General features: G+C 39.8%; 1 protein-coding gene across 10 annotated transcripts in view; it reads right to left on the reverse strand.

The window, feature by feature from the left end:
* The window catches only part of ENTHD1 (ENTH domain containing 1), a 131,318-nt gene that overhangs the window by 87,883 nt on the left and 19,891 nt on the right, over positions 1–23,544 (reverse strand). For 9 of the 10 annotated variants that reach the window (XM_035266262.3, XM_035266255.3, XM_078334408.1 and 6 more), the window contains one exon: positions 17,964–18,206. The exons of the other annotated variant lie outside the window; for it this stretch is intronic. In XM_035266262.3, coding sequence (XP_035122153.3) covers positions 17,964–18,162 — 199 coding nt within the window. In that variant the 5' untranslated portion in view covers positions 18,163–18,206. The remainder of the gene's footprint in view (positions 1–17,963; positions 18,207–23,544) is intronic. 10 annotated transcript variants of the gene reach the window in all.

The following is a 23,544-nucleotide window of genomic DNA, read 5'->3' on the forward strand; positions in this document are numbered from 1 at the left end:
TATAGGTTTTGGGGTACATGAGCAGAGCATGCATTTTTTTTTTAACTTTCATTTTATAATAATTTTAAACTTACAGAAAAGCAACAAGAATAGTACAAAGAACGCCCATATGATTTTCATCCAGACTCACCAATTGTTAACATTTTCCCCATTTGCTTTATTCTCTATTCTCATTATCTATTTATGTACACATATTATTACTGTCCTATATTTTAAATCTAGAGGAAAAGCCATTGTAGGTTGGGTTCCCTAGGAAACAGACACTCAGATTTGTATGTGGGAGAGTCATTAGGAAGTACTCAGAGACTACCAGTGAAGAGGGAGGCAGCAGGAAGGATGGGGTCAAACAAGTGCAGTTGCAGTAACTGTAGCACAATTGCAATAAAAGACTCAGCTGATCCTTATAGGAGTTTGGAGGCTGAAATGGCTCTTCACAGTTGACCTGCCTTGATGTAAGATCCCTTAGCTAGCTGGGGAACATGACCTTGAATGAAGAGGCTCTCTTCAGCTGTTGGTAATGCCCAGAGGAGGATTCAGTTGTGAGCCCACAACCACTAACTACCCCTCCCGCAGCTCGAGTGCCTTGATCTTGAAGCAAGAATCTGGAAGACACAGGCCGGGTGCGGTGGCTCAAGCCTGTAATCCCAGCACTTTGGGAGGCCGAGGTGGGTGGATCACGAGGTCAGGAGATCGAGACCATCCTGGTCAACATGGTGAAACCCCGTCTCTACTAAAAATACAAAAAATTACCTGGGCAGGGTGGTGCGTGCCTGTAATCCCAGCTACTCGGGAGGCTGAGGCAGGAGAATTGCCTGAACCCAGGAGGCAGAGGTTGCAGTGAGCCGAGATCGCACCATTGCACTCCAGCCTGGGTAACAAGAGTGAAACTCCATCTCAAAAAAAAAGAAAAGAATCTGGAAGACACACCACAGTATCCACTACAGACACAACCTCTATATTTCTGCTTTATTGCTCTGCTTCTACGTACCTGAGAGATGCTTCAAAACACAGGAGATGGAGTGTGCAATTACTGAACATCTTTCTTGGTAGATGAATGTGGAGATTAAAGCTGTACATTTACTGTACATCTTTCTTTGCACAGGAATTTTGAGATTACTGGGGGAAAGGCATTTTTAAGGTGAAAAGAGAAGAACAAATAAGAAAGCAGAGATGTTTAAGTGGGTTTTAAAAATTAAAATAGATAAAAGTGAAAAAGAACCAACTTTTACTGCTGGAGATCTTAAAAATGGAGTTAAGACAATTTTATTTCAGTATTTTGCTAACAATAGCATATAAAATTTGAGACACTGCCAGTAGTTCTCACTTGACAATAATGAGAAACAAGAAAATTCACAAACCAAGTTAGATGCTCAGTTCCAAGGACAAGGAAAAATAAACAGTCACTATGAAAGCAAGTTTCAACGTTCAGTGGCTGACTCCTGGGTTAAGAAAGCAAAGTGAAACTGCAACACAGAATTCCCATCACCTGATACTCAATGAGGTTTTTAAAAAAGTCAATAGCAATCCAACATAGAAACACACATAAGTGAAATTTCTAAAAGAAAAAGAATAAAAATAACTGGTGGTTAAGAAAAGAAACAAGATCTAGGACATCCCTTCTCCCCCAAAAGCAATACTGGTGAGTTGACAACAACCTTAGAGTTCTCATCAATATCCACGTCTGGAAAACAGGGAACTGAATGGAAAATGCTTTCTTCCTGCTTATGACTGAGGAGAAGTAAAAATAGAGAAAAAACCTGGGTGTCATAGAGTAAATAAAGATGCTTATACTTGAAGCAACATGAAAGCCACAGTTTGACATTGAATTGGGTGAATGGCCTAACACTTGACGGTTATCTCCTCCCCATGAGAATAGGATACATACCCCAACTAGGTAGAATGAGCAGGACCTTGTACAAGAGACTCAAAAATAGAGCAGAGTTCAGGTATTCTGAAGAAGACCATCCATGGCCTCAGCTGAGCTCTGCCACAGAAAAATGGATAAAATAATAGCCCACAGACTGCAGCCTGGTGGAGAAAACAAATTGGTCTCAGATATGGTGGGAAGAGTCAAGAAATCACTGTGACAGCCACAGTTTATTGTGCTGAATCTGTATTAGTCCTTAAAGGGGAGAGGACTATATAGCGGCAAGGGTCATGGGACTTATCCTCAGAACTCTGGCTACCACAAATGTCAAATTTATAAACACTTTTTAAAAATAGGGCTGGGTGTGATGGCTCACGTCTGTAATCCCAGCACTCTGGGAGGCCGAGACAGGCGGATTACAAGGTCAGGAGATCAAGACCATCCTGGCTAACATGGTAAAATCCTGTCTCTACCAAAAATACAAAATTTAGCTGGGTGTGGTGGCAGGCATCTGTAGGCCCAGCTACTCAGGAGGCTGAGGCAGGTGAATCCCTTGAACCCAGGAGGCAGAGGTTACAGTGAGAAGAGACGGCACCACTGCACTCCAGCATGGGTGACAGAGCAAGACTCCATCCCCCCAAAAATAATAAAAAATAATGCCCACTTTCTCTGTTGTTTATGAAATCCTTCCTATTTCAATGTAAAAAAAAAACCACACAATCTAAATTGTCTTCTCAACATTTCAAAGGTTTACCTTTCTACCTTTAAATCCTTAATTCATCCAAGTAGAGACCTCATTTCACTTTTACAGATAATAAAATGATCCTAGTATTATTTTTTGAACAGTTCACTTTTTCTCCCTATTCGAAATGCCACTTCCGTCATTTACTGATTCCATAGCGACACAGGTCTGTTTCCTAGGGTTATGGTTTGTTCCATTGGTCCATGCACTTCTCCTGCATCAACACCACACCGTCATGATCAGTAAACTTTTAGTGTTGTTACTTAGAAAGGAAGCCCTCCACCTTACTCTATTTTAGGAATGTTTTGGATATTCTTGAACTTTGGATTCTTTCCAGTAAAGTTTGTAATTAGTACATCAGTTCAATTTTTAAAATCCTTTTTGGATTCTGATTGTAATTGTACTGAACCAATGGTTCTCTACTGGGAGCAATTTAGCCCCCACAGGACATTTGGCAACGTCTGCAGAAGACTTTTTTGATTCAATACAACAGGAAGGGATGTTTGTTAACAGCATCCAGTGGGTAGAGGCCAGGGATGATGCTAAGTACTCTACATTGTACAGCCCCAACAATGAGGAATTATCTGGCTCAAAATATCAATAGTACCAAGACTGAGAAACCCTCCACTAAATCTAGACAATCTGGAGAGAACTGACACGTTTACGTTATTTTGATAAACATGGAATATCCTTCCGTTTATATAGGTCTTTAATGTGTTTCAATTAAGCATTATAACCTCAGTGTACAGATTTTGTACTTCTTTTGTAAGATTCCTAAGCCAAGAGTTTTCGCTATTATAAATGGTATCTTTAAAATTATGCCTAATATTTGTTGCTGATATATAGAATATAACTTGGTTTTGTGTTTTGATGTTATAGTCAGCCATCTTGCTAAAACTCATGATTATTATTTTTTTGAGATGGAGTCTCGTTCTGTTGCTGAGTCTGGAGTTAAATGGCGTGACATTGGCTTACTACAACCTCCGCCTCCCAGGTTCAAATGATTCTCCTGCCTTAGCCTCCCAACTAGCTGGGATTACAGGCGTAGGCCACCATGCCAGGCCAGAAAACTCAATATTTTTTATATGTCTGTAGATCTTTTGAAGTTTTCTATATGAAAATCCTATCATTTACAAAAATCATTTCCTCCATTTTGACATTTACATTTTTAATTTCTCTTGCTTGTTTTACTGTGATGGCTAGGACCTCCGCTACAAAGCTGACTTAGCAAGGATAACTGAATTCCTTTTCTTCCACCTTATTCTAAAAGAAATAGTCCCACATTCAAATGTATGGAAATTTTTTATTTATATTTTTATAAACTTCAAATTTAATGGTATTTTGGTAAGAAAATGTGTCCTATGCGATACAGATTTTTTGAAATGTAAAGACTTCCTTTACAACACAATCAATTATAAAATCCATATTTTAAAAAATGTTTTATGTCCTTCACTTATCAATAGTTGAAAAATATTTTGAAATTATCTACTATGATGGTAGATGTTTCAATTTCTTCCTGTAGTTCTACCAATTTTTATATACTTTGAAGTTACTTTATAGGGTATATTCACATTTAGAAATGTTACATATTCCTGGGGAATTGAGCATCTTCTTATTACCCTTAATTATGCTCTTGGTTTTAAAGTGTACTTTGCCTGTTATTAAGAAGCTATACCAGCCTTCTTTTAGTTTGTATATGCCTGACTTATCTTTTTCCATACATTTGCTTTCAATCTTTATGTAAATTTATGCTTGCAGCCTATGTCTGGGTTTTTTTTTGCCCCAATCTGATCATCTCTGCCTTTTAACAGATGAGGCTTTGAGATGGAGTTTCACTCTTGTTACCCAGGCTGGAGTGCAATGGCACCATCTTGGCTCACCTCAACCTCCACCTCCTGGGTTCAGGCAATTCTCCTGCCTCAGCCTCCTGAGGAGCTGGGATTACAGGCATGCGCCACCATGCCCAGCTAATATTTTTTGTATTTTTAGTAGAGACGGGGTTTCACCTTGTTGACCAGGATGGTCTCAATCTCTTGACCTCGTGATCCACCCACCTTGACCTCCCAAAGTGCTGGGATTACAGGCTTGAGCCACCGCGCCTGGCCAACAGATGAGTTTTAATCTATTACTATTTACTGTGATTATTAATATAGTTGAACTTATTTCTATTATTTATTTTACTTTTTAGTTTCCATTTGTTCCACTCTGCCCTTTATAAAATTTTATTTTTTTTCTCATTCTACTGCTTCTTGCCACTTGTCTGGAATTTATGCCCTCTATTTCTCTTCCTTTAAAGTTTATTCTTGAAAGTTTACCATGCAGATTTACTTTTAAAAGTTTACAGTCGGCCTTGCTGCCCCCCTCCGGTTCTTGAGCTGCCTGAAGGTTTGCTGCAGGTAAACTGAAACCACGGAGAGCAAAACTGCCAATAGAAGGAAACCATTGCATTTCACCTCAGTATCTTCTGCAAATGGGAAATTAGATCTAAAAGCTCAACTAGCTCTTTCGGAAAAAGAAGATGGCACAGTAGGAGCAACTCAGGATTGCAGCTCTCAGTGAAGGCGCAGAGGGTGAGTGCAAGCTGTATTTCCAGACGGATCTTTGTTGCCCACAGAATGGGGAAATTCCCAGGTGTAGGAGAGACACAGGACGCCAGTGCAGCTGTTTCGGCTGGCGCGGCCGTTTCGGCCAGCACCGCAGTGCAGCAGCACTCCGCACAAAACGCATTGCTCTGGGTGCCCTGTTAAACCAGCAATCTGAGATTTGGGAGGGCAGATTAGCATATCCATCTGACTAAACAGGACTTGGACAGTGAGCCAGACCAGGAGATTCCCAGGAAGCGACGTTTGAGCCGGCGCAGAGGGCCACTGCACAGGAAATCACACAGACCCCGGTGCCCTATCAGCAGGCAACTGAAACACCTGGGAGAGAGTCAACCATTCAACTTAAAAAAAAAAAAGGGCTCTGAGGCAGGGAGCCGGGTGATCAGGCTTGGCGGGTCCCACCCCCACAGGGACAAACAAAATGGCGATTCGAAACGCTGGGGGTTGAGAGTTTCACTGCAGGCACATCTGAATCCAGGACAGTGCAGCTCGGTGGGGGAGGGGCGTCCACCATTACTGAGGCATTCTGCCCCTACTGAGGTACACTCCCATTGCTGATGAAGCCTGCTGTTGCCAAGGCAACCAACAGAGAGACTCCGCCAATACAGAGGCGGGCCACCATCACCACAGCAGTTTTAACCACACCCATATAAACAGGACTACAGAGAATTATACTCGGCAGCAGGGTGGAGCCCACAGCAACAGGGTGGAGCCCATGACAGCAGGGCGGAGCCCACAGCAGCAGGGCAGAGCCCACGGATTCAGGGCGGACCCCACAGCAGCAGCGCAGAGCCTCAGCAGGCAAATAGTGACTAGACTGCCTCCTAGCTGGGCAGGACAGTGCAACGGATACTCATAAAGAAAGCCCTAACTCCCCAAGACAGAGCATCTGAGGAAAAAAAGGGGTTTTATAAGTTCTGCTGCAGCAGACTTAAGCATACCTGCCTAACAGCCCTGAATGAACAATGGAGCTCACAGCTCAGCACTTGAGCTCCTATAAAGTACAGACTGTCTCCTCAAGCAGCTCCCTGACCCCTGTATATCCAAAGAGTCACCTCAAAAAGGACTGATCAGACTGACATTTGGTGGGCATCATTCTGGGACAAAGATAGCAGAAGAAGAAACTGGTAGCATCCCTCACTGTTCTGCAGCTGCTACAGATGTACCCCAGACAAGCAGGGCCTGGAGTGGACCTCAGCAGTTGTACAGCAGAGGAGCTAGAGTGTTAGAAGGAAAACTAAGTAACAGAAATACTTCATCATCAACAATCTGGGCATCCACTCAGAGACCCAATCAAAAAGTCAGCAACTACTCAGACGACATGTGGATAAATCCACAAAGATGGGAAGAAACCAGTGCAACAAGGAGGAAAACACCCGAAACCCAAACATCTCACCTCCTACAAAGGACCAAAATTCCTCACCAGCAAGGGAACAAAGCTGGATGGAGAATGAGTGTGATGAAATGATGGAATCAGACTTCAGAAGGTGGGTAATGAGAAACTTCCGTGAGCTAAAAGAACATGTTCTAAATCAATGCAAAGAAACTAAGAACCTTGAAAAAAGATTTGAAAAAAGATTCAAGGAAATGATAACAAGAATGTACAACTTAGGAATATGAATGAATCGAAGGAGCTGAAAAACACAACGCAAGAACTTCACGAAGCATGCACAAGTTTCAACAGCCGAATTGACCAAGCAGAAGAAATAATATCAGAAGTCAAAGATCAACTCAATGAAATAAAACGAGAAACCAAGATTAGAGAAAAAAAGCTCAAAAAGGAATGAACAAAGTCTCCAAGAAATGTGGGACTATGTGAAGAGACCTAACCTATGTTTGATAGGTGTACCAGAATGTGACGAAGAGAATGAATCCAAGCTGGAAAATACTCTTCAGGATATTATCCAGGAAAATTTCCTCAAGCTAGCAAGGCAGGCCAATATTCAAGTCCAGGAAATACAGAAAATGCCACAAAGGTATCCGCAAGAAGAGCAACCCCAAGGCACATAATCGTCAGATTCACCAGGGTTGAAATGAAGGAGAAAATACTAAGGGCAGCCAGAGAGAAAGGTCGGGTCACCCACAAAGGGAAGCCCATCAGACTCACAGCAGATCTCTCCGCAGAAACTCTACAAGCCAGAAGAGAGTGGGGGCCAATATTCAACATCCTTAAAGAAAAGAACTTTCAACCCAGAATTTCATATCCAGCCAAACTGAGCTTCATAAGTGAAGAAAAAATAAAATCCTTTGCAAATAAGCAAGTACTCAGAGATTTTGTCACCACCAGGCCTGCTTTACAAGAGCTCCTGAAAGAGGCACTACACATAGAAAGGAACAACCAGTACTAGCCATTCCAAAAATATACCAAATGCTAAAGAGCATCAACAAAATGAAGAATCTGCATCAATTAACGGGCAAAACAGCCAGCTAGGATCAAAATGGCAGTATCAAATTCACACATAACAATATTAACCCTAAATGTAACTGGGCTAAATGCACCAATCAAAAGACACAGACTGGCAAATTGGATAAAAAACCAAAACCCATCGGTGTACTGTATCCAGGAAACCCATCTCACATGCAAGGATACACAAAGGTTCAAAATAAAGGGATGGAGGAAGATTTACCAAGCAAATGGAGAGCAAAAAAAAGCAGGAGTTGCAATTCTTGTCTCTGACAAAATAGACTTTAAAGCAACAAAGATCAAAAGAGACAAAGAAGGTCATTACATAATGGTAAAAGGATCGATACAACAAGAAGAGCTAACAATCCTGAATATATATGGACCCAATACAGGAGCACCCAGATATATAAGGCAAGTTCTTAACGACTTACAAAGAGACTTAGACTCCCACACAATAATAGTGGGAGACTTTAACACTCCACTGTCAATATTAGACAGATCAACCAGACAGAAAAATATCCAGGGCTTGAACTCAGACCTGGAACAAGCAAACCTGATAGACATTTACAGAACTCTCCACCCCAAATCCACAGAATATACATTCTTCTCAACACCACATCACACCTACTCTAAAATTGACCACATAATTGGAAGTAAAGCACTCCTCAGCAAATGCAAAACAACTGAAATCATAACAAACAGTCTCTCAGACCATAGTGCAATCAAGTTAGAACTCAGAATTCAGAAACTAACTCAGAAACACACAGCTTCATGGAAACTGAACAACTGGCTCTTGAATGATGACTGGATAAACAATGAAATGAAGGCAGAAATAAAGTTCTTCGAAACCAACGAGAACGAAGACACAACATACCAGAATCTCTGGGACACATTTAAAGCAGTCTCCAGAGGAAAATATACAGCAATAAGTGCCCATATGAGAAGAGTGGAGAGATCCAAAATTGACACCCTATCGTCAAAATTGAAAGAGTTAGAGGAGCAAGATTAAAAAAAACTCAAAACCTAGCAGAAGACAAGAAATAACTAAGATCAGAGCAGAACTGAAGTAGATAGAGACACAAAAAAAACATTCAAAAAATCAACAAATCCAAGAGCTGGTTTTTTTAAAAAGATCAACAAAATAGACCACTAGCCAGACTGATAAAAAAGAAAAGAGAGAACAACCAAATAGATGCAATAAAAAACGATAAAGGAGAAATCACCACAGATCCCACAGAAATTCAAACCATCATCAGAGAATATTACAAACAACTCTATGCACATAAACTAGTAAACCTGAAAGAAATGGATAAATTCCTGGACACTTGTGTCCTCCCTAGCCTAAACCAGGAGGAAGCTGAAACTATGAATAGACCAATAACAAGCTCTGAAGTCAAGGCAGCAATTAAGAGCCTACCACACAACAAAAGCCCAGGTCCAGACGGGTTCACAGCTGAATTCTACCAGACACACAAAGAGGAGCTGGTACCATTCCTTCTGAAACTATTCCAAATAATCCAAAAAGAGGGAATCCTTCCCAAATCATTTTATGAGACCAACATCATCCTGATACCAAAACCCGGCAGAGACTCAACAAGAAAAGAAAACTTCAAGCCAATATCCATGATGAACATAGATGTAAAAATCTTCAATAAAATACTGGCAAGCCGATTGCAACAGCACATCAAAAAACTTATCCATCATGATCAAGTAGGATTCATCCTGGGGATGCAAGGCTGGTTTAACATACGCAAATCTATAAACGCAATTCACCACATAAACAAACCAAAAACAAAAACCACATGATTATCTCAATTGACGCAGAGAAGGCATTTGACAAAATTCAACAGTCCTTTATGCTAAAAACCCTCAATAAACTTGGTATTGATGGAATGTATCTCAAAGTAGTAAAAGCTATTTATGACGAACCAACAGCCAATATCATACTGAAAGGGCAAAAACTGGAAGCATTCCCTTTGAAATCTGGCACTAGACAAGGATGCCCTCTTTCACCACTCCTATTCAATATAGTACTGGAAGTTCTAGCCAGAACAATCAGGCAAGAAAAAGAAAGGGTATTCAAATAGGAAAGGTGGAAGCGAAATTGTCTCTATTTGCAGATGACATGATAGTATACCTAGAAGACCCCATCACCTCAGCCCAAAAACTCCTGAAACTGATAAGCAACTTCAGCAAAGTCTCAGGATACAAAATCAATGTGAAAAAATCACAAGCCAATAACAGACTTAAAGAGAGCCAAATCAAGAACGAACTGCCATTCACAATTGCTACAAAAAGAATAAAATACCTAGGAATACAACTTACAAGGAACGTAAGGGACCTCTTCAAGGAAAACTACAAACTACTGCTCAATGAAATAAGAGAGGACACAAACAGATGGAGAAACATTCCAAGTTCATGGTTAGGAAGAATCAATATCGTGAAAATGGCTATACTGCCCAAAGTAATTTACAGAATCAACGCTATCCCCATCATGCTACCATTGACTTTCTTCATAGAACTGGAAAAAACCAGCTTGAACTTCATATGAAACCAAAAGAAAGCCCACATAGCCAAGTCAATTCTAATCAAAAAGAACACAGCAGGAGGCATCACACTACTGGACTTCAAACTATACTACAAGGCTACAGTAATGAAAACAGCACGGTACTGGTACCAAAACAGAGATATAGACCAATGGAACAGAACAGAGGCATCGGAGGCAATACAACATATCTACAACCATACAATCTTTGATAAACCTGACAAAAACAAGCAATGGGGAAAGGATTTCCTGTTTAATAAATGGTGTTGAGAAAACTGGCTAGCCATGTGCAGAAAGCAGAAAAAGAAAGGGTATTCAGGAAGGGTGACCCCTTCCTGACACCTTACACTAAAATTAACTCCAGATGGATTAAAGACTTAAACATAAGACCTGGCACCATAAAAACCCCAGAAGAAAATCTAGGCAAAACCATTCAGGACATAGGAGTAGGCAAGGACTTCATGATCAAAACACCAAAACCATTGGCAACAAAAGCCAAAATGGACAAATGGGACCTAATCAAACCCCACAGCTTCTGCATGGCAAAAGAAACAGTCACTAGAGTGAATCAGCAACCAACAGAATGGGAAAAAATTTTTGCAGTTTACCCATCTGACAAAAGGCTGATATCCAGAATTTACAAAGAACTCAAACAGATTTACAGCAAAAAAACAAACAAGCCATTCAAAAATGGGCAAAGGATATGAACAGACACTTTACAAAAGAAGACATACATGAGGCCAACAAACATGAAAAAATGCTCATCATCACTGGTCATTAGAGAGATGCAAATCAAAACCACATTGAGATCCCATCTCACACCTGTTAGAATGGCGATCATTAAAAAATCTGGAGACAACAGATGCTGGAGAGGATGTGGAGAAATAGAAACACTTGTACACTGTTGGTGGGAGTGTAAATTAGTTCAACCATTGTGGAAGACAGTGTGGCGATTCCTCAAGGACCTAGAAATAGAAATTCCATTTGACCCAGCAATTCCATTACTGGATATATATCCAAAGGACTATAAATCGTTCTACTATAAGGACACATGCACACGAATGTTCATTGCAGCACTGTTTACAATAGCAAAGATGTGGAACCAACCCAAATGCCCATCAATGATAGACTGGACTGGGAATATGTGGCACATATACACCATGGAATATTATGCAGCAATCAAAAATGATGAGTTCATGTCCTTTGTAGGGACATGGATGAATCTGGAGAACATCATTCTCAGCAAACTGACACAAGAGCAGAAAATGAAATACCGCATATTCTCACTCATAGGCGGGTGATGAAAAATGAGAACACATAGAGGGAAGGGAGTACTACACACTGGGGTCTATTGGGGGGAACAGGGGAGGGACAGTCGGGGGGGGAGCTGGAGAGGGATAGCCTGGGGAGAAATGCCAAATGTGGGTGAAGGGGAGGAAGGCAGCAAAACACACTGCCATGTGTGTACCTATGCAACTATCTTGCATGTTCTGCACATGTACCCCAAAACCTAAAATGCAATAAAAAAAATAAAATAAAAATAAAAATAAATAAATAAAAAAGTTTACAGTCAAAGAATATTCATTACCTTCTCTTCAAAACACAAGGACCTTTAGAACACAACTCTGGACCCACTCACCCCACTTACGTACCATGACTACATAGTTGTCTTTTTCTTAACTCAAAAATTAGACTTTATATAGAAAATGTTTATCATACATGTGGTGTGTGTTTACCATTTATTCATTATTCTCTCTTCAATTTTAAACTATCTTTCCAGAATCATTTTCCTGTTTTTGAAGTACATCTTTTAATGCAAGTCTCATGGTTGTAAATGCTCTCTTCATTTTTTTATTCATCTATAAATAACTATTTCATCCTCACCCTTAAATGATAGTTTCACTGGTATACAGTTATAGGCTGTTATTTTCCTTCAGCATTTTTAAGATACTATGTCACTGTCATCAGGCTTCTGCTGTAGCAGATGAGAAGTTTTCTGGTACAGTAATTAACTGTCATTCCTTTGTAGCAGTAGCCTCCATATGGCTTAATATTACTTTCATATTTTCCATTTTCTTTAGGCATATCTTCTAGTTCACTACATTTTTTACGTCAGTAGTATTTCTTATTCCTGCAAGTTCCCTTTTTTCAAATTCATCCATTCAGTCCTAATAATCTCTTGATAATTGGTGATGCATGTGATTATATTCTTTCTTTATGTAAATACACAGCTGCTCTATATTCTGTATCTGACCTTTCCAATATCTACAATCTTTGGGGAATTATTACTGCTTACCTTCTCCTGGTTTGGTGATATTGGATTGTGAGCTCGGTGCTTGTTTTAAGCTGGTGAAAATCCTATTGGACCTAACTTATGAACTGAATACACTGTCTCAATTCAGTCCCCTTGAGGGTCTGGGTTCAGCACAGTAATCCAAGGCTTTCCTTTCCAATGTTCAAGACAGGCTCCAAACTCACTCTCTGATCTACTAACAACTGCTCTTAAGCAACTCAACTCCTACAGTTACCTGCAGCTTCCCACAGGCAGAGCTCACGTGCCGTTCATATTTTACATTTTTCAAAGAGAGAATCTTAGAGACTTCCCATATTTCTTGTGAGGCCAGTATGTCCCAAATAGTGTGTCACTTTCAGTCTTTGGTTGTTGTGCAGTAAATGGAGTTCCTAGTCTCATTGCTAGAAGGAGATCTTTAATAATTTTTACTAAACTGCATGTAATTTCATTTTTATAAAAATAATTGATCTCTAGCTATCCATCTCAGTATATGTATGTATAGATTTTCTTTTAAATGCTGGCCAGGCATGATGGCTGAAACCTGTAATCCTAGCACTTTGTGAGGCTGAGGAGAGCAGATCACTTGAGCCAAGGAACTTGAGACCTGCCGGGGAAACAAGGCGAAACTTTTTCTCTACCAAAAACCACTGGAGGCCTTGGAGAACAGAAGGGATGTTTAGCTTAGTCACAGAACTGAGTTTCCTTATTACAGAAAACAGCTGTTTGTGGAAGATAATTCTTATTGCTTTTGTAGAAATGAAGGAAATACCAATTGAACGAAGCTTTATAAGAGACAGTTGTTTCAATCCAGGCATCCAGGACCTGCTCCTAGGGTTACAGAAATGAGGAAACAGTAATGTTTAAAGACAGACTGTAGAGAGACAATGGGGGCAAGTCGATACTGTATGGGAGAAGAAAGAGAAATTGCAAATGAGTAACATTTGCATTAGAGAAAACAGAGGCAAATGATGATACCATCCAGGTAAGTTTTCATTAGAAGGAGTCTCAGATGTCTCTAGGTGTTTCAGGTACAGTGAAATGTAAAATTGAATGCAAGAAATATGATTTCCAGGCTTTACGACCTAGAGCTAGTACAGTTGTGCCTCCCTTCTTTACGGTGAATCAGCAAGGGAAAATGAGGTACTTTAAAGAAGGTGTTATATACTCATTGCCACTTCCACTACTTTTTTTTTTCTTTTCTTGGATGTTTTCCCAAGTTTTAATTCTAGTAGATAGCTTGGGTGGTTTTTGTTTAGATGCTTTTGATGTTTGAAGGGAGAGATGGGCTGAAGGATCATTGCTGCTTGATGGCAAGACAGAACAATAGAAAAATGACAGTTTAACTCAGCTCTAAGCATCAGGCCATTCTTTGTAGAGGCAACAATTATTTTAAAAATGATCTCCAGAGGCACTGCTTCTAGCCAGACCAGCAAAACCGTACCTGTTGGTCATCTGATCTTCCATAAAGAGCTCTTCACTAGCATTGTTCTTTGCAACAGAACTTAACCTGTATCAAGGATTACTCTGGTCTGCGTCAAATGTAATAGCACTCTCTATCATGGAAACATTTCCCTGAAAACTATCTTTGCTATTGAGCCAAAATTATACAATAGGTCCTTGAATAACATCCGTTTGTTCAGTGTTTTTATAACTGTTAAGAAGAACATTGATTCCTGGCTGAGTCAGGGAGTCATCTTTTTGTGAGTGGAGGGTCTCACCTCCAGGTTGAGGGCTGCTGACAAATCAGGGTGGTTGTTGCTGAAGGTTGGGATGGCTGTGGTAATTTTAAAAAGACAATAATAAAGCCTGCAATATCAACTGACTCTTCCTTTCACAAAAGATTTCTCTGTAACATGCAGTGCTGTTTGACAGCATTTTACTCCCAGTAGAACTTCTTTCAAAATTGGAGTCAATCCTCTCAATCCTGCCACCGCTTTATCTACTAAGTTTGTGTAATATTCTGAATTCTTTGTTGGCAGTCCAACAACGTTCACAGTGTCTTCACAGGAGTAGAGTTCATCTCAAGAAACCACTTTCTTTGCTCATCCATAAGAAGTACCTCCTCATCTGTTCAAGTTTGGTCATGAGATTGCAGCAATCCAGTCACATCTTCAGGCTCCACTTCTAACTCTAGTTTTCTTGCTATTTCCATTACATCTGCAGAGTCTTCCTCCACCGAAGTCTTGAACCCCTCAAAGTCATCCATGAGGTTTGGAATCCACTTTTTTCAAACTCCTGTTAACGTTGACATTTTGACTTCCTCCCATGAATCACATGTTCTTAATGACATCTAGAATGGTGAATCTTTTCCAGAAGGTTTTTAATTTACTTTGCTCAGATCCATCAGGGGAATCACTATCTATAGCAGCTATAGCTTTATGAAATGTATTTCTTTAGTAATAAAACTTGAAAGTTGAAATCACTCTTTGATCCACAGGCTGAAGAATAAACATTGTGTTAGCAGGTATGAAAACAACATTAATCTCCTTGTATATCTCCATCAAAACTCTTGGGTGACCAGGTACATTGCCAATGAGCAGTAATATTTTTAAAGGAATCTTAAGGGCACTAGATTTTTGGAATGGTAAAGGAGCAGTTGGCTTCAACTTAAAGTCACCAGTTGCCTTAGTTCCTAACAAGAGAGTCAGCATGTCCTTTGAAGCTTTGAAGCCAGGCATTGACTTCTCCTCTCTAGCTATGAGAGTCCCAGATGGCATCTTTTTCCAACAAAACCTTATTTCATCTACACTGAAAATCTGTTTAGTGTAGCCACCTTCATCAATTACCTTAGCTAGATCTTCTAGATAACTTGATACAGCTTCTCCATCAGCACTTGCTGCTTCATTTGCACTTTTATGTTATGGTGGCAGCTGCTTTCCTTAAACCTCACAAACTAACCTCTGCTAGCTTCAAGCTTTTCTTCTGAAGTTTCTTCATTTCTCTTGTCTTTGTAGAATTAAAGACAGTTAAAACCTTGTTCTGGATTAGGCTTTGGCTTAATGGAATATTGGGGCTAGTTGGATCGTCTATCTAGATCACACAACCTTTCTCCATATCAGCAACAAGGCTGTTTCCCATTATTATCAACCCTGTATTCACTGGAGCAGCACTTCTAATTTCCTTCAAGAACTTTTCCTTTACATTCATAACTTAGCTAACTGTTTGGCACAGGAGGCCTACCTTTCAGCCTATTTCAGCTTTCAACATGCCTTCCTCATTAAATTTAGTCATTTCAAGCTTTTGAATTAAAGTGAGAAACATGTGACTCTTCCTTACACTTGAACACTTATAGGCCATTGTAGGGTTATTAATTGGCTTAATTTCAATATTGTTGATTCTCAGGGGCTAGGGAGACCCAAGGAGAGAGATAGAGATGGGGGTCCATGAAGCAGTCAGAACACACACAACACCTATCAATAAGCACGCTGGTCTTCTACAGGCATGGTTTGTGGTACCCCAAAACAATTATATTAATATCTAAGATCACTGATCATAGATCATCATGACACATAATAAAGAAAAAGTCTAAAATATTGCAAGAACTACCAAAATGGGACACAGAAAGTATACACATGCTATCAGAAAAATGGCACCCATAAACTTCTTGGCTGTAGGCTGGCCACAAACCTTCCATTTATAAAAATTGCAGTTATCTGTGAAGCACAATAAAAGCAAAGTGCAATCAGTCGAGGTTTGCCTGTACACGGGTTGCTCCCTCACTTCATTCAGGTCTATTTAAAGATTCACTGCCTCTAAAAGGCCTTCTCTCACTACATGACCTAAAATAAAGCCATCCCGGTCACTCTCTGTTCCCTGACTCTGCTTTCCTTTTCTTTATAGGACTTGTTATTATCTGATATATTTTATCTATTTTGTGCTTGTGACAGAAAAATCCTAGTGTCTGTCACTAGAATGTTCCATGATGAAAGAAAATGTATTCACTCCTATAGCTCCAAATTTCTGCTGAATATCCAAATTTTAAATAAATTCAATAATTATGTGTTTATAATGAAAGAGGAAAGAACTGAAAAGAAATGGAAGAAGGAAGGGTAAGAAAGGTAACACTGAAGGAGCAAAAGTGGGAAAGAAACTGAGTGAGTCATATTGATTATTATTCTCTGTGACTCTGTTTTTAGCATCCATTTGAATTAAAGACTCCCACGGGAAAAGTTCAAAATGAGTGGCTCTTTTGGAGATTTATTTCAAAAGAATCAGATACCCTAAAGAAAGAAATTCCACCACTCTTAGAAGCAGGTAGGTAGCATTTGCTACTATAATTACAACGGCTACCCTCTTTCAATGTCTATCTCTCCAATCCCAAGTACAGATGTTCACTCAATGTCCCATTGGGTGACCATTTGAAACTCTTGATTAAGTCAGAAAAGTACTTGAATGATTTCAGCAAGATAAACTTGTGTTGGTATTACTAGTAACATTGTTAAATTTTTGCACTTAACTGACATTTGGAATTACCTGTTTGTACTGAATACAAAGAGACAGTTCTCTAAGTCACATTTCATTAATGTTTTGCTTTCTTAAACTGTCCATTCCTCATACACAACTTATCAACAGGGGTTCTACTGGAGAAGTTAGAGCAAAAAGACTTAAGTTTTAGCAAATTTGGTAGAAAAGATGACAGCATTTTTCTACTGATGTCTATTATAACATTATATACAAATCCCTCTTTTATAAAAGTTCAGTAGTCCATATTTAAAGTTTTGAGCAAAGGAAAGAGTACAAAGTATTGTCCTAGAAGAACTTTTAGGATTCTGAGGATTTTTTTAAAATTTCAATTATTTGATATATATTATAGGATCAAAGAGACCTCATACACACATATCCAGACACCTAGTCTTAGAAAACTGTACTCCTTCACTTTCTAGTTAAGGATAAAATCTTAAAATTGAATCACAATGCCAAATAGGGTACTCGCTAGTTTACTACCTTAAAAGCCCAAAAACATTTTATTTGAATCCAAGATAACTGAATTCAGAAAACAGTCATAAAATTGGGCGAGGCACAGTGGCTCATGCCTGTAATCCCAGTATTTTGGGAGGCCAAGGCAGGAGGATCACTTGAGGTCAGGAGTTTGAGACCAGCCTGGGCAACATGGTGAAATCCCATCTCTACTAAAAATACAAAAATTAGCCAGGCATGGTGGTGGGTGCCTGTAATTGCAGCTATTCAGGAGGCTGAGGGAGGAAAATTGATTGAACCTGGGAGGCAAAGGTTGCAATGAGTCAACATCATACCACTGCACCCCAGCCTGGGTGACAGAGCAAGATTCCATCTCAAAAATAAATAAATAAAGCAAAAAAAATAAACTAAATAAAAAAGTCAAAAAATCTTCTACTGAATATTCTTCATCTTTGTTTTCTATAGTATGAAGCCTAGTATGGTGGTAGTAGTACTAACTAGTACAATAATTTAGTACTAAAACATAATATTTTATATTTTAAAATCATTTTTAATACTAGTTGCATTTTAGGCCAATGTTCATTATACATACTTTTATTATGTAGCCTTCCAAACTTAGGAAGCTTATACTTCTTCTCTGAAGCAGAAATATCTGGTGTGGGGGCAGAAGCACGTGCTATCAGTGAGCTACTTGAACCAAATACTCTTTGAGAAAACAACATAGAGTAGGAGGTACGCTGCCTGATCCGACAAGCCACTTCCCTCTCTTTACACAGCAACTGTTCATCCATCAGCAATGTGATGACTTCCTTAGATTTTTCCCGGATATAGTAACCTGAAAAATATATTGAATCTGCTTAGAAAAGGAAATACTAGTTAAGGCGATAATTAATGTTTATTCTACAGAAATTTTTCTAAAAACAAAAATGTCAGCAGGGAAAAAAACCTGCAGCAAATAAAGAATTGCTGATAAGTATATTCCTATGCTTTAAAAGGTAAATAAATCATTAATATATGATAAAAATTATATACTGGCATTATATTTTTCACTTTAAATACATTATTGGATTTTCCTTTTAAAAGCAATATATACTTTGCAATAGTCAAACAATATAGGCATACAAAGAAGGGGTATGAATTGGATCTAGATTTACTGACCTAGATGTATTACCAGGACACATGGTTAAAGATTTAAAGCAACATACACAATATGATTTGAAGCTGTAAGGTATAGAGGAAAAGAAACCACTATATGGTCATATGGAGTAGAGAAGCAGATAGAGAATAACATACAGCTGTGGTTTGAATGTATCCCCTCCAAAATTCAGGTACTGCCAATGTGATAGCATTAAGAGGTGATTTTGCCATGAGGTCACCTCCTTTGTGAACAGTATAAAGGTCCTTAACTTCAGGAACTCATCTCCTTCCACCTTCTTCCTCATTCCTTCTGCTCTAGCTACCCTGGTGCCTTATTCTGCAATCTGACCATGCTCTTCATCTCCTTAGAGCCATATTTTGGCTGCTGCTTCTGCTAGGAACTCTTTGTGTGGCTTGATCCCTGATTCATTCAGGTCTCTTCTCAAAAGTCACCTCCTCAGAGAATCCCCCTTCTGTCTGCTCTTTCTAAAAGAGCTCCATCCCTATCACTCTATTCCCTTATCCTGTTTTATTTTTCACTTCGGCATTTATCACTACATAACATCATATATTTATTGGTTTACTTGCTTATTGGTTGTTTCCTCATCAAAAATACAAGCTCCATGAGGGGCAGAGAACTCTTATTTTAGACATTGGTATCTTCAGTGTCTCCAAGAGTGACTGGCATTCAGTAGATGCTCAGTAAGTATGTACTAAGTGACCAAGGCGGGTGGATCACTTGAGGTCAGGAGTTTGAGACCAGACTGGCAACATGGTGAAACCCTGTCTCTACTAAAAACACTAGGGAGGCATGGTGGCACATGCCTGTAATTCCAACTACTAAGTGGCTAAGGGATGAGAATTGCTTGAACCCAGGAGGCAGAGGTTCCAATGAGCTAAGATTGGGCCATGGCACTCCAGCCTCTCCAGCCTGGGTGACAGCATGAGACTCACTCTCAAAAAAAAAAATTTACTGAGTGAATTAATCAATAAAGGAACAAATTACCAATACCAAAAAGCCGCTAATTTTCTTCTTGACATAGTGTACATGAAACCAGATTGATGAAAAATACTAAGTCAATTTACAACTTAGCTGCCTAAGAGATTGCTTGGCCTGAAATAACTTCTTGTAATACTGCTCTAATTAGGTTAGAACTAGAAATCATAGGACAGATGTGGAATATTCTCCTTGGAGTCTGTGTGGATAGGTGGGATTTGAGGACACCTGCAATAGTTCTAAGAGACAAGCAGTTACACCAAGCAGAGAGAGCCAGTTGCAAGGAGGGAGGACTTCTCCCCAGACCATCAGAGCTCCTCCCTGAGGTAGCAGTCAGCAACGCCAGGAAGATCAGGCTGCAGCAGTTCGTCAAAAATAGGGAAGAAATAACCCAGCAGTGAGCTTCTGCCCCTGGCTTCCTATCACCCTAGAGATAGTAGACACTAACCTGGCTGTTCGAAAGCATCAAAGTTGAAAGTTAGAAAATCCTAGAAGAGCCTAATAAACCTGCTTCAAGGATGAGTTTAATAACAGCAGCAGCAATAATTAGACAGCACCTGCTTACTACTAAGCAACACGTTCTGAAAAGAAAGGGAGGACAGCATACTAAAAAGAAGTACTGAAAATAGAGAATTTAGGCAGCAAAAGAAAGAAAGGGAGTTGGAAGGAGAAAACATGGATTCTCCGAAATTAGAAATTAAACTATGTCAAAAGATCAATACCCAAGGATATTATATCAAAGACATCAAGATAAAAAGGTGTTAGACAAGGTGCAGTTTTTGGGTTTTGTTTGTTTGAGATGGAGTTTCACACTTGTTGCCCAGGCTAGAGAGCAATGGGGTGATCTCGGCTCACTGCAACCTCCGCCTCCTAGGTTCAAGCGATTCTCCTCCCTGAGCCTCTCCAGTAGCTGGGACTACAGGTGTGTGCTACCACACCCGGCTAATTTTTTTTTTTTAGTAGAGAGGAGATTTCACCATGTAGGCCAGGATGGTCTCGATCTCTTGACCTTGTGATCCACCTGCCTTGGCCTCCCAAAGTGCTGGGATTACAGTCGTAAGTCACTGCACCTGGCCTGGATGAGGTACAGTTTTAATTGGGAATCTTTTGGCTAAGTGACAGAAACTTCATTTGAACTGGGTAAGGGAAAAGTCATGGGAAAACAAGGGGTTGCAACTGAGCCTCAGGCACAGAGGAAGCCAAGATTGGAAAACGACCAGGATATCTTTCCCCCTGCCGTCTCTGCTTCTCTAGGAAATGCCTGCATTTTCTCTTCTTTTATCCAAAGGTGGTTATGGCCACCAACAACTCTAGATTCACACTGCCACCTGTGAAGTCTCCTTCTTCCTTCCTTTAAATTTGGAGTATCAGAAGGACTCCAACTGGCTCAGCCTGAAACAGTCACGTACTCATCACCATGGCCATAGGGTGTGATGCTACAATTGGCAACCTCAGTTAGAGCATGACAGGGGAGTGAAGATAGGATACAGGTGATATAAAAATCAATAAGCAGACAGCCAACTTGAGGAGTCCTCCCAAACAAACGAACGAAAAGGACAAGATCAAATTATTAGAGCAACTATGCAAAAAATCAAGATCCAAGGAAATTCATTTATGCAGTCAGTCATTTCCGGAACACTTAGTTTCAGGAAGTATTCTAAGCAATGGCGGTACACATCAAAAAAAAAAGAGGTAAGGTCCCTGCACTTGTGACACTTACATTGTAGTTGGTTGAAACATCCAATAATCATCAAGATAATTTCAGACAAAAATAAATGCTCTAAAGGAAATAAAGAAGAGTGCTATGCTAGATGGCTAGACATTAATTTTGGGTGCAGTCATGGAAAGTCTTTCAGAGGAGTTAACATGGCTGAGTCTTGAACAGCAGAAGCAGCCAGCTCTGCAGGCTGCTTAGGGCAGGGTGTGCCAGACAGGGAACAGCTTCAATTTCTTCGGGAAAGCCTTCCAGAAACAGTGAACACCCCCCGCCCCAGTGTGCCCTACGCATAGACGTGGGCCTCTGACTTGGGCAGGCCCTGCTTTCATACATTCTCACAGCATCTTATCCTTATCTTTTACAGCATTTCCACAGTTTGTAATTTCCCATTTGGTAACTGTCTTTTCTTTCCACTAAACTGACATCCATGAAAGCCAGTCTATGCTTGTTTGTTTAAGAGGCACTTAAGACAAGTTTGTGAAATGAATGAATATGCTGAGAAAAAGTTTCCCAGATGCTGGGGAGAAATCTATATGTATGTTTAAAGCTGAACCTCGTGTAAAGAGATTTGGAAATATGGCAAATTCAAAGATCTGGGATATTGAGATGCACAACTAGGAAAAATATGCATCACAAGATCTTTAGTAAAACATGTACTAGGCTTCAAACAATCATAAAAATCTTCAAACTCCTGTCTCTATTCCTGACTCATAGCAAACCAAAATCTACTCTTCTTCCCATATTCCTTTCTCAGTGACTTTTATCTCCATTCTAAGTTAAATATCCAAGTATATACTTCCCAAATTCAGTTATTCATGTCTGTTGACTATAACCACTAATTATCTTCCAAATCCATTCTTTCCTCTTCATCTTGGTTCAGACCTTGATCATGTGTTACCCTTGGTGTCCTAAATTACTTACGTAGTTTTAGTTTCCCTTTCAATCTACCCTCCACAATTCCTTCAGGGAATAGGGTGGGGGTAAGGAGGGAGGGGAGAAATATCTAAAATATCTGATCAAGTTTTGTTTCCAGGTTAAAAAACCTCCAGTCAGTTGCAGTGAGCTGAGATGGCACCACTGGACTCCAGCCTGAGTGACAAGAGTGAAACTCCATCTCAAAAAAATAAAAAAAATTAAAAAATTAAAAAAAAAAAAAACCTCCAGTCAAGTTGGCACAGTAAGTTCATACTTCAAAGTATCCCCCTGTTCTGCTCCAAATACACAGCAATAATAGACACTGCCAGTCTCAAAAACAAGATAACTCCTCCTCCCCCACGAGGCAGAAATATAAGAGAAATGAAAAAGCAGTGAGGAAGGCTGAAGCCAAGGGCCACTGGGCTCTTGATCTGGCATCCCAGAGTTCAGCTCCTCAGGTGTTAGGGAACCATAGCTGGTCTCGCTCTTTAATGTTATGTGGGCAGTGTTTGTGAGAGAAAGCTGGGAAGAAAAGGAAGAGAAACAATAATAGCCATCAACTGCTTCCTGGGATATAACTTATTTGTAGCTGTGGGTCGAAAAGCAGCAGGATACACACGCAGTCTTAATACTTGGAACTAAACTAAGCCACCTGCTTGCTCAGTTCCTGGGTCTAGGACATCCTAGTATTACAATAGGGCACGTGCCCCAAGACACCTTTATAAGGGAGTCTAGGGGACCTGGGTAGAGGGAACTGAAAAACCTTTATGAAAAAATGAAGAGAAAAAATGAACATGAGTGGTTGTGGGGAAAAACTTCCCACTCAAAATGGCCTAAAAACTAAAATTCTACAACGCATACTTTAAAAATCTAATGCTAAGAAAGTCAGCCAGTGAAATCAGCAATCTATGTAAGACCTCAAACTATAAGAATCCTAGAAGAAAACCTAGAAAATACCATTCTGGACATTGAACTTGGGAAAGAATTTATGACTAAGTCCTCAAAAGTAACTGCAATAAAGACAAAACATTGACAAGTGGAACCTAATTCAACTGAAGAGTATCTGCACAGCAAAAGAAACTATCGGTGTAAAGAGACAACCGATAGAACAGGAGAAAATATTCATAAACTATGCATCTGACAGAGGTCTGATCTTCAGAATCATAAGGAACTTCAACATTCAACAAGCAAGAAAACAAAAACCCAACTAAAAAACAGGCAAAAGGCATGAACAGCCACTTCTCAAAAGACATACAAGTGGCCAAAATCATAGAGAAAAAAATGTTCCACATCACTAATCAGCAGAGAAATGCAAAGCAAAACCACAATGAGATACCACCTCACACCAGTCAGAATTGGCTATGATCGAAAAGCCAAAGAAAACAACAGATGCTGGTGAGGCCGTGG

Source organism: Callithrix jacchus, chromosome 1 (genome assembly GCF_049354715.1).
Source record: "Callithrix jacchus isolate 240 chromosome 1, calJac240_pri, whole genome shotgun sequence".
In the NCBI taxonomy this organism is placed as follows: Eukaryota; Metazoa; Chordata; class Mammalia; order Primates; family Cebidae; genus Callithrix; species Callithrix jacchus.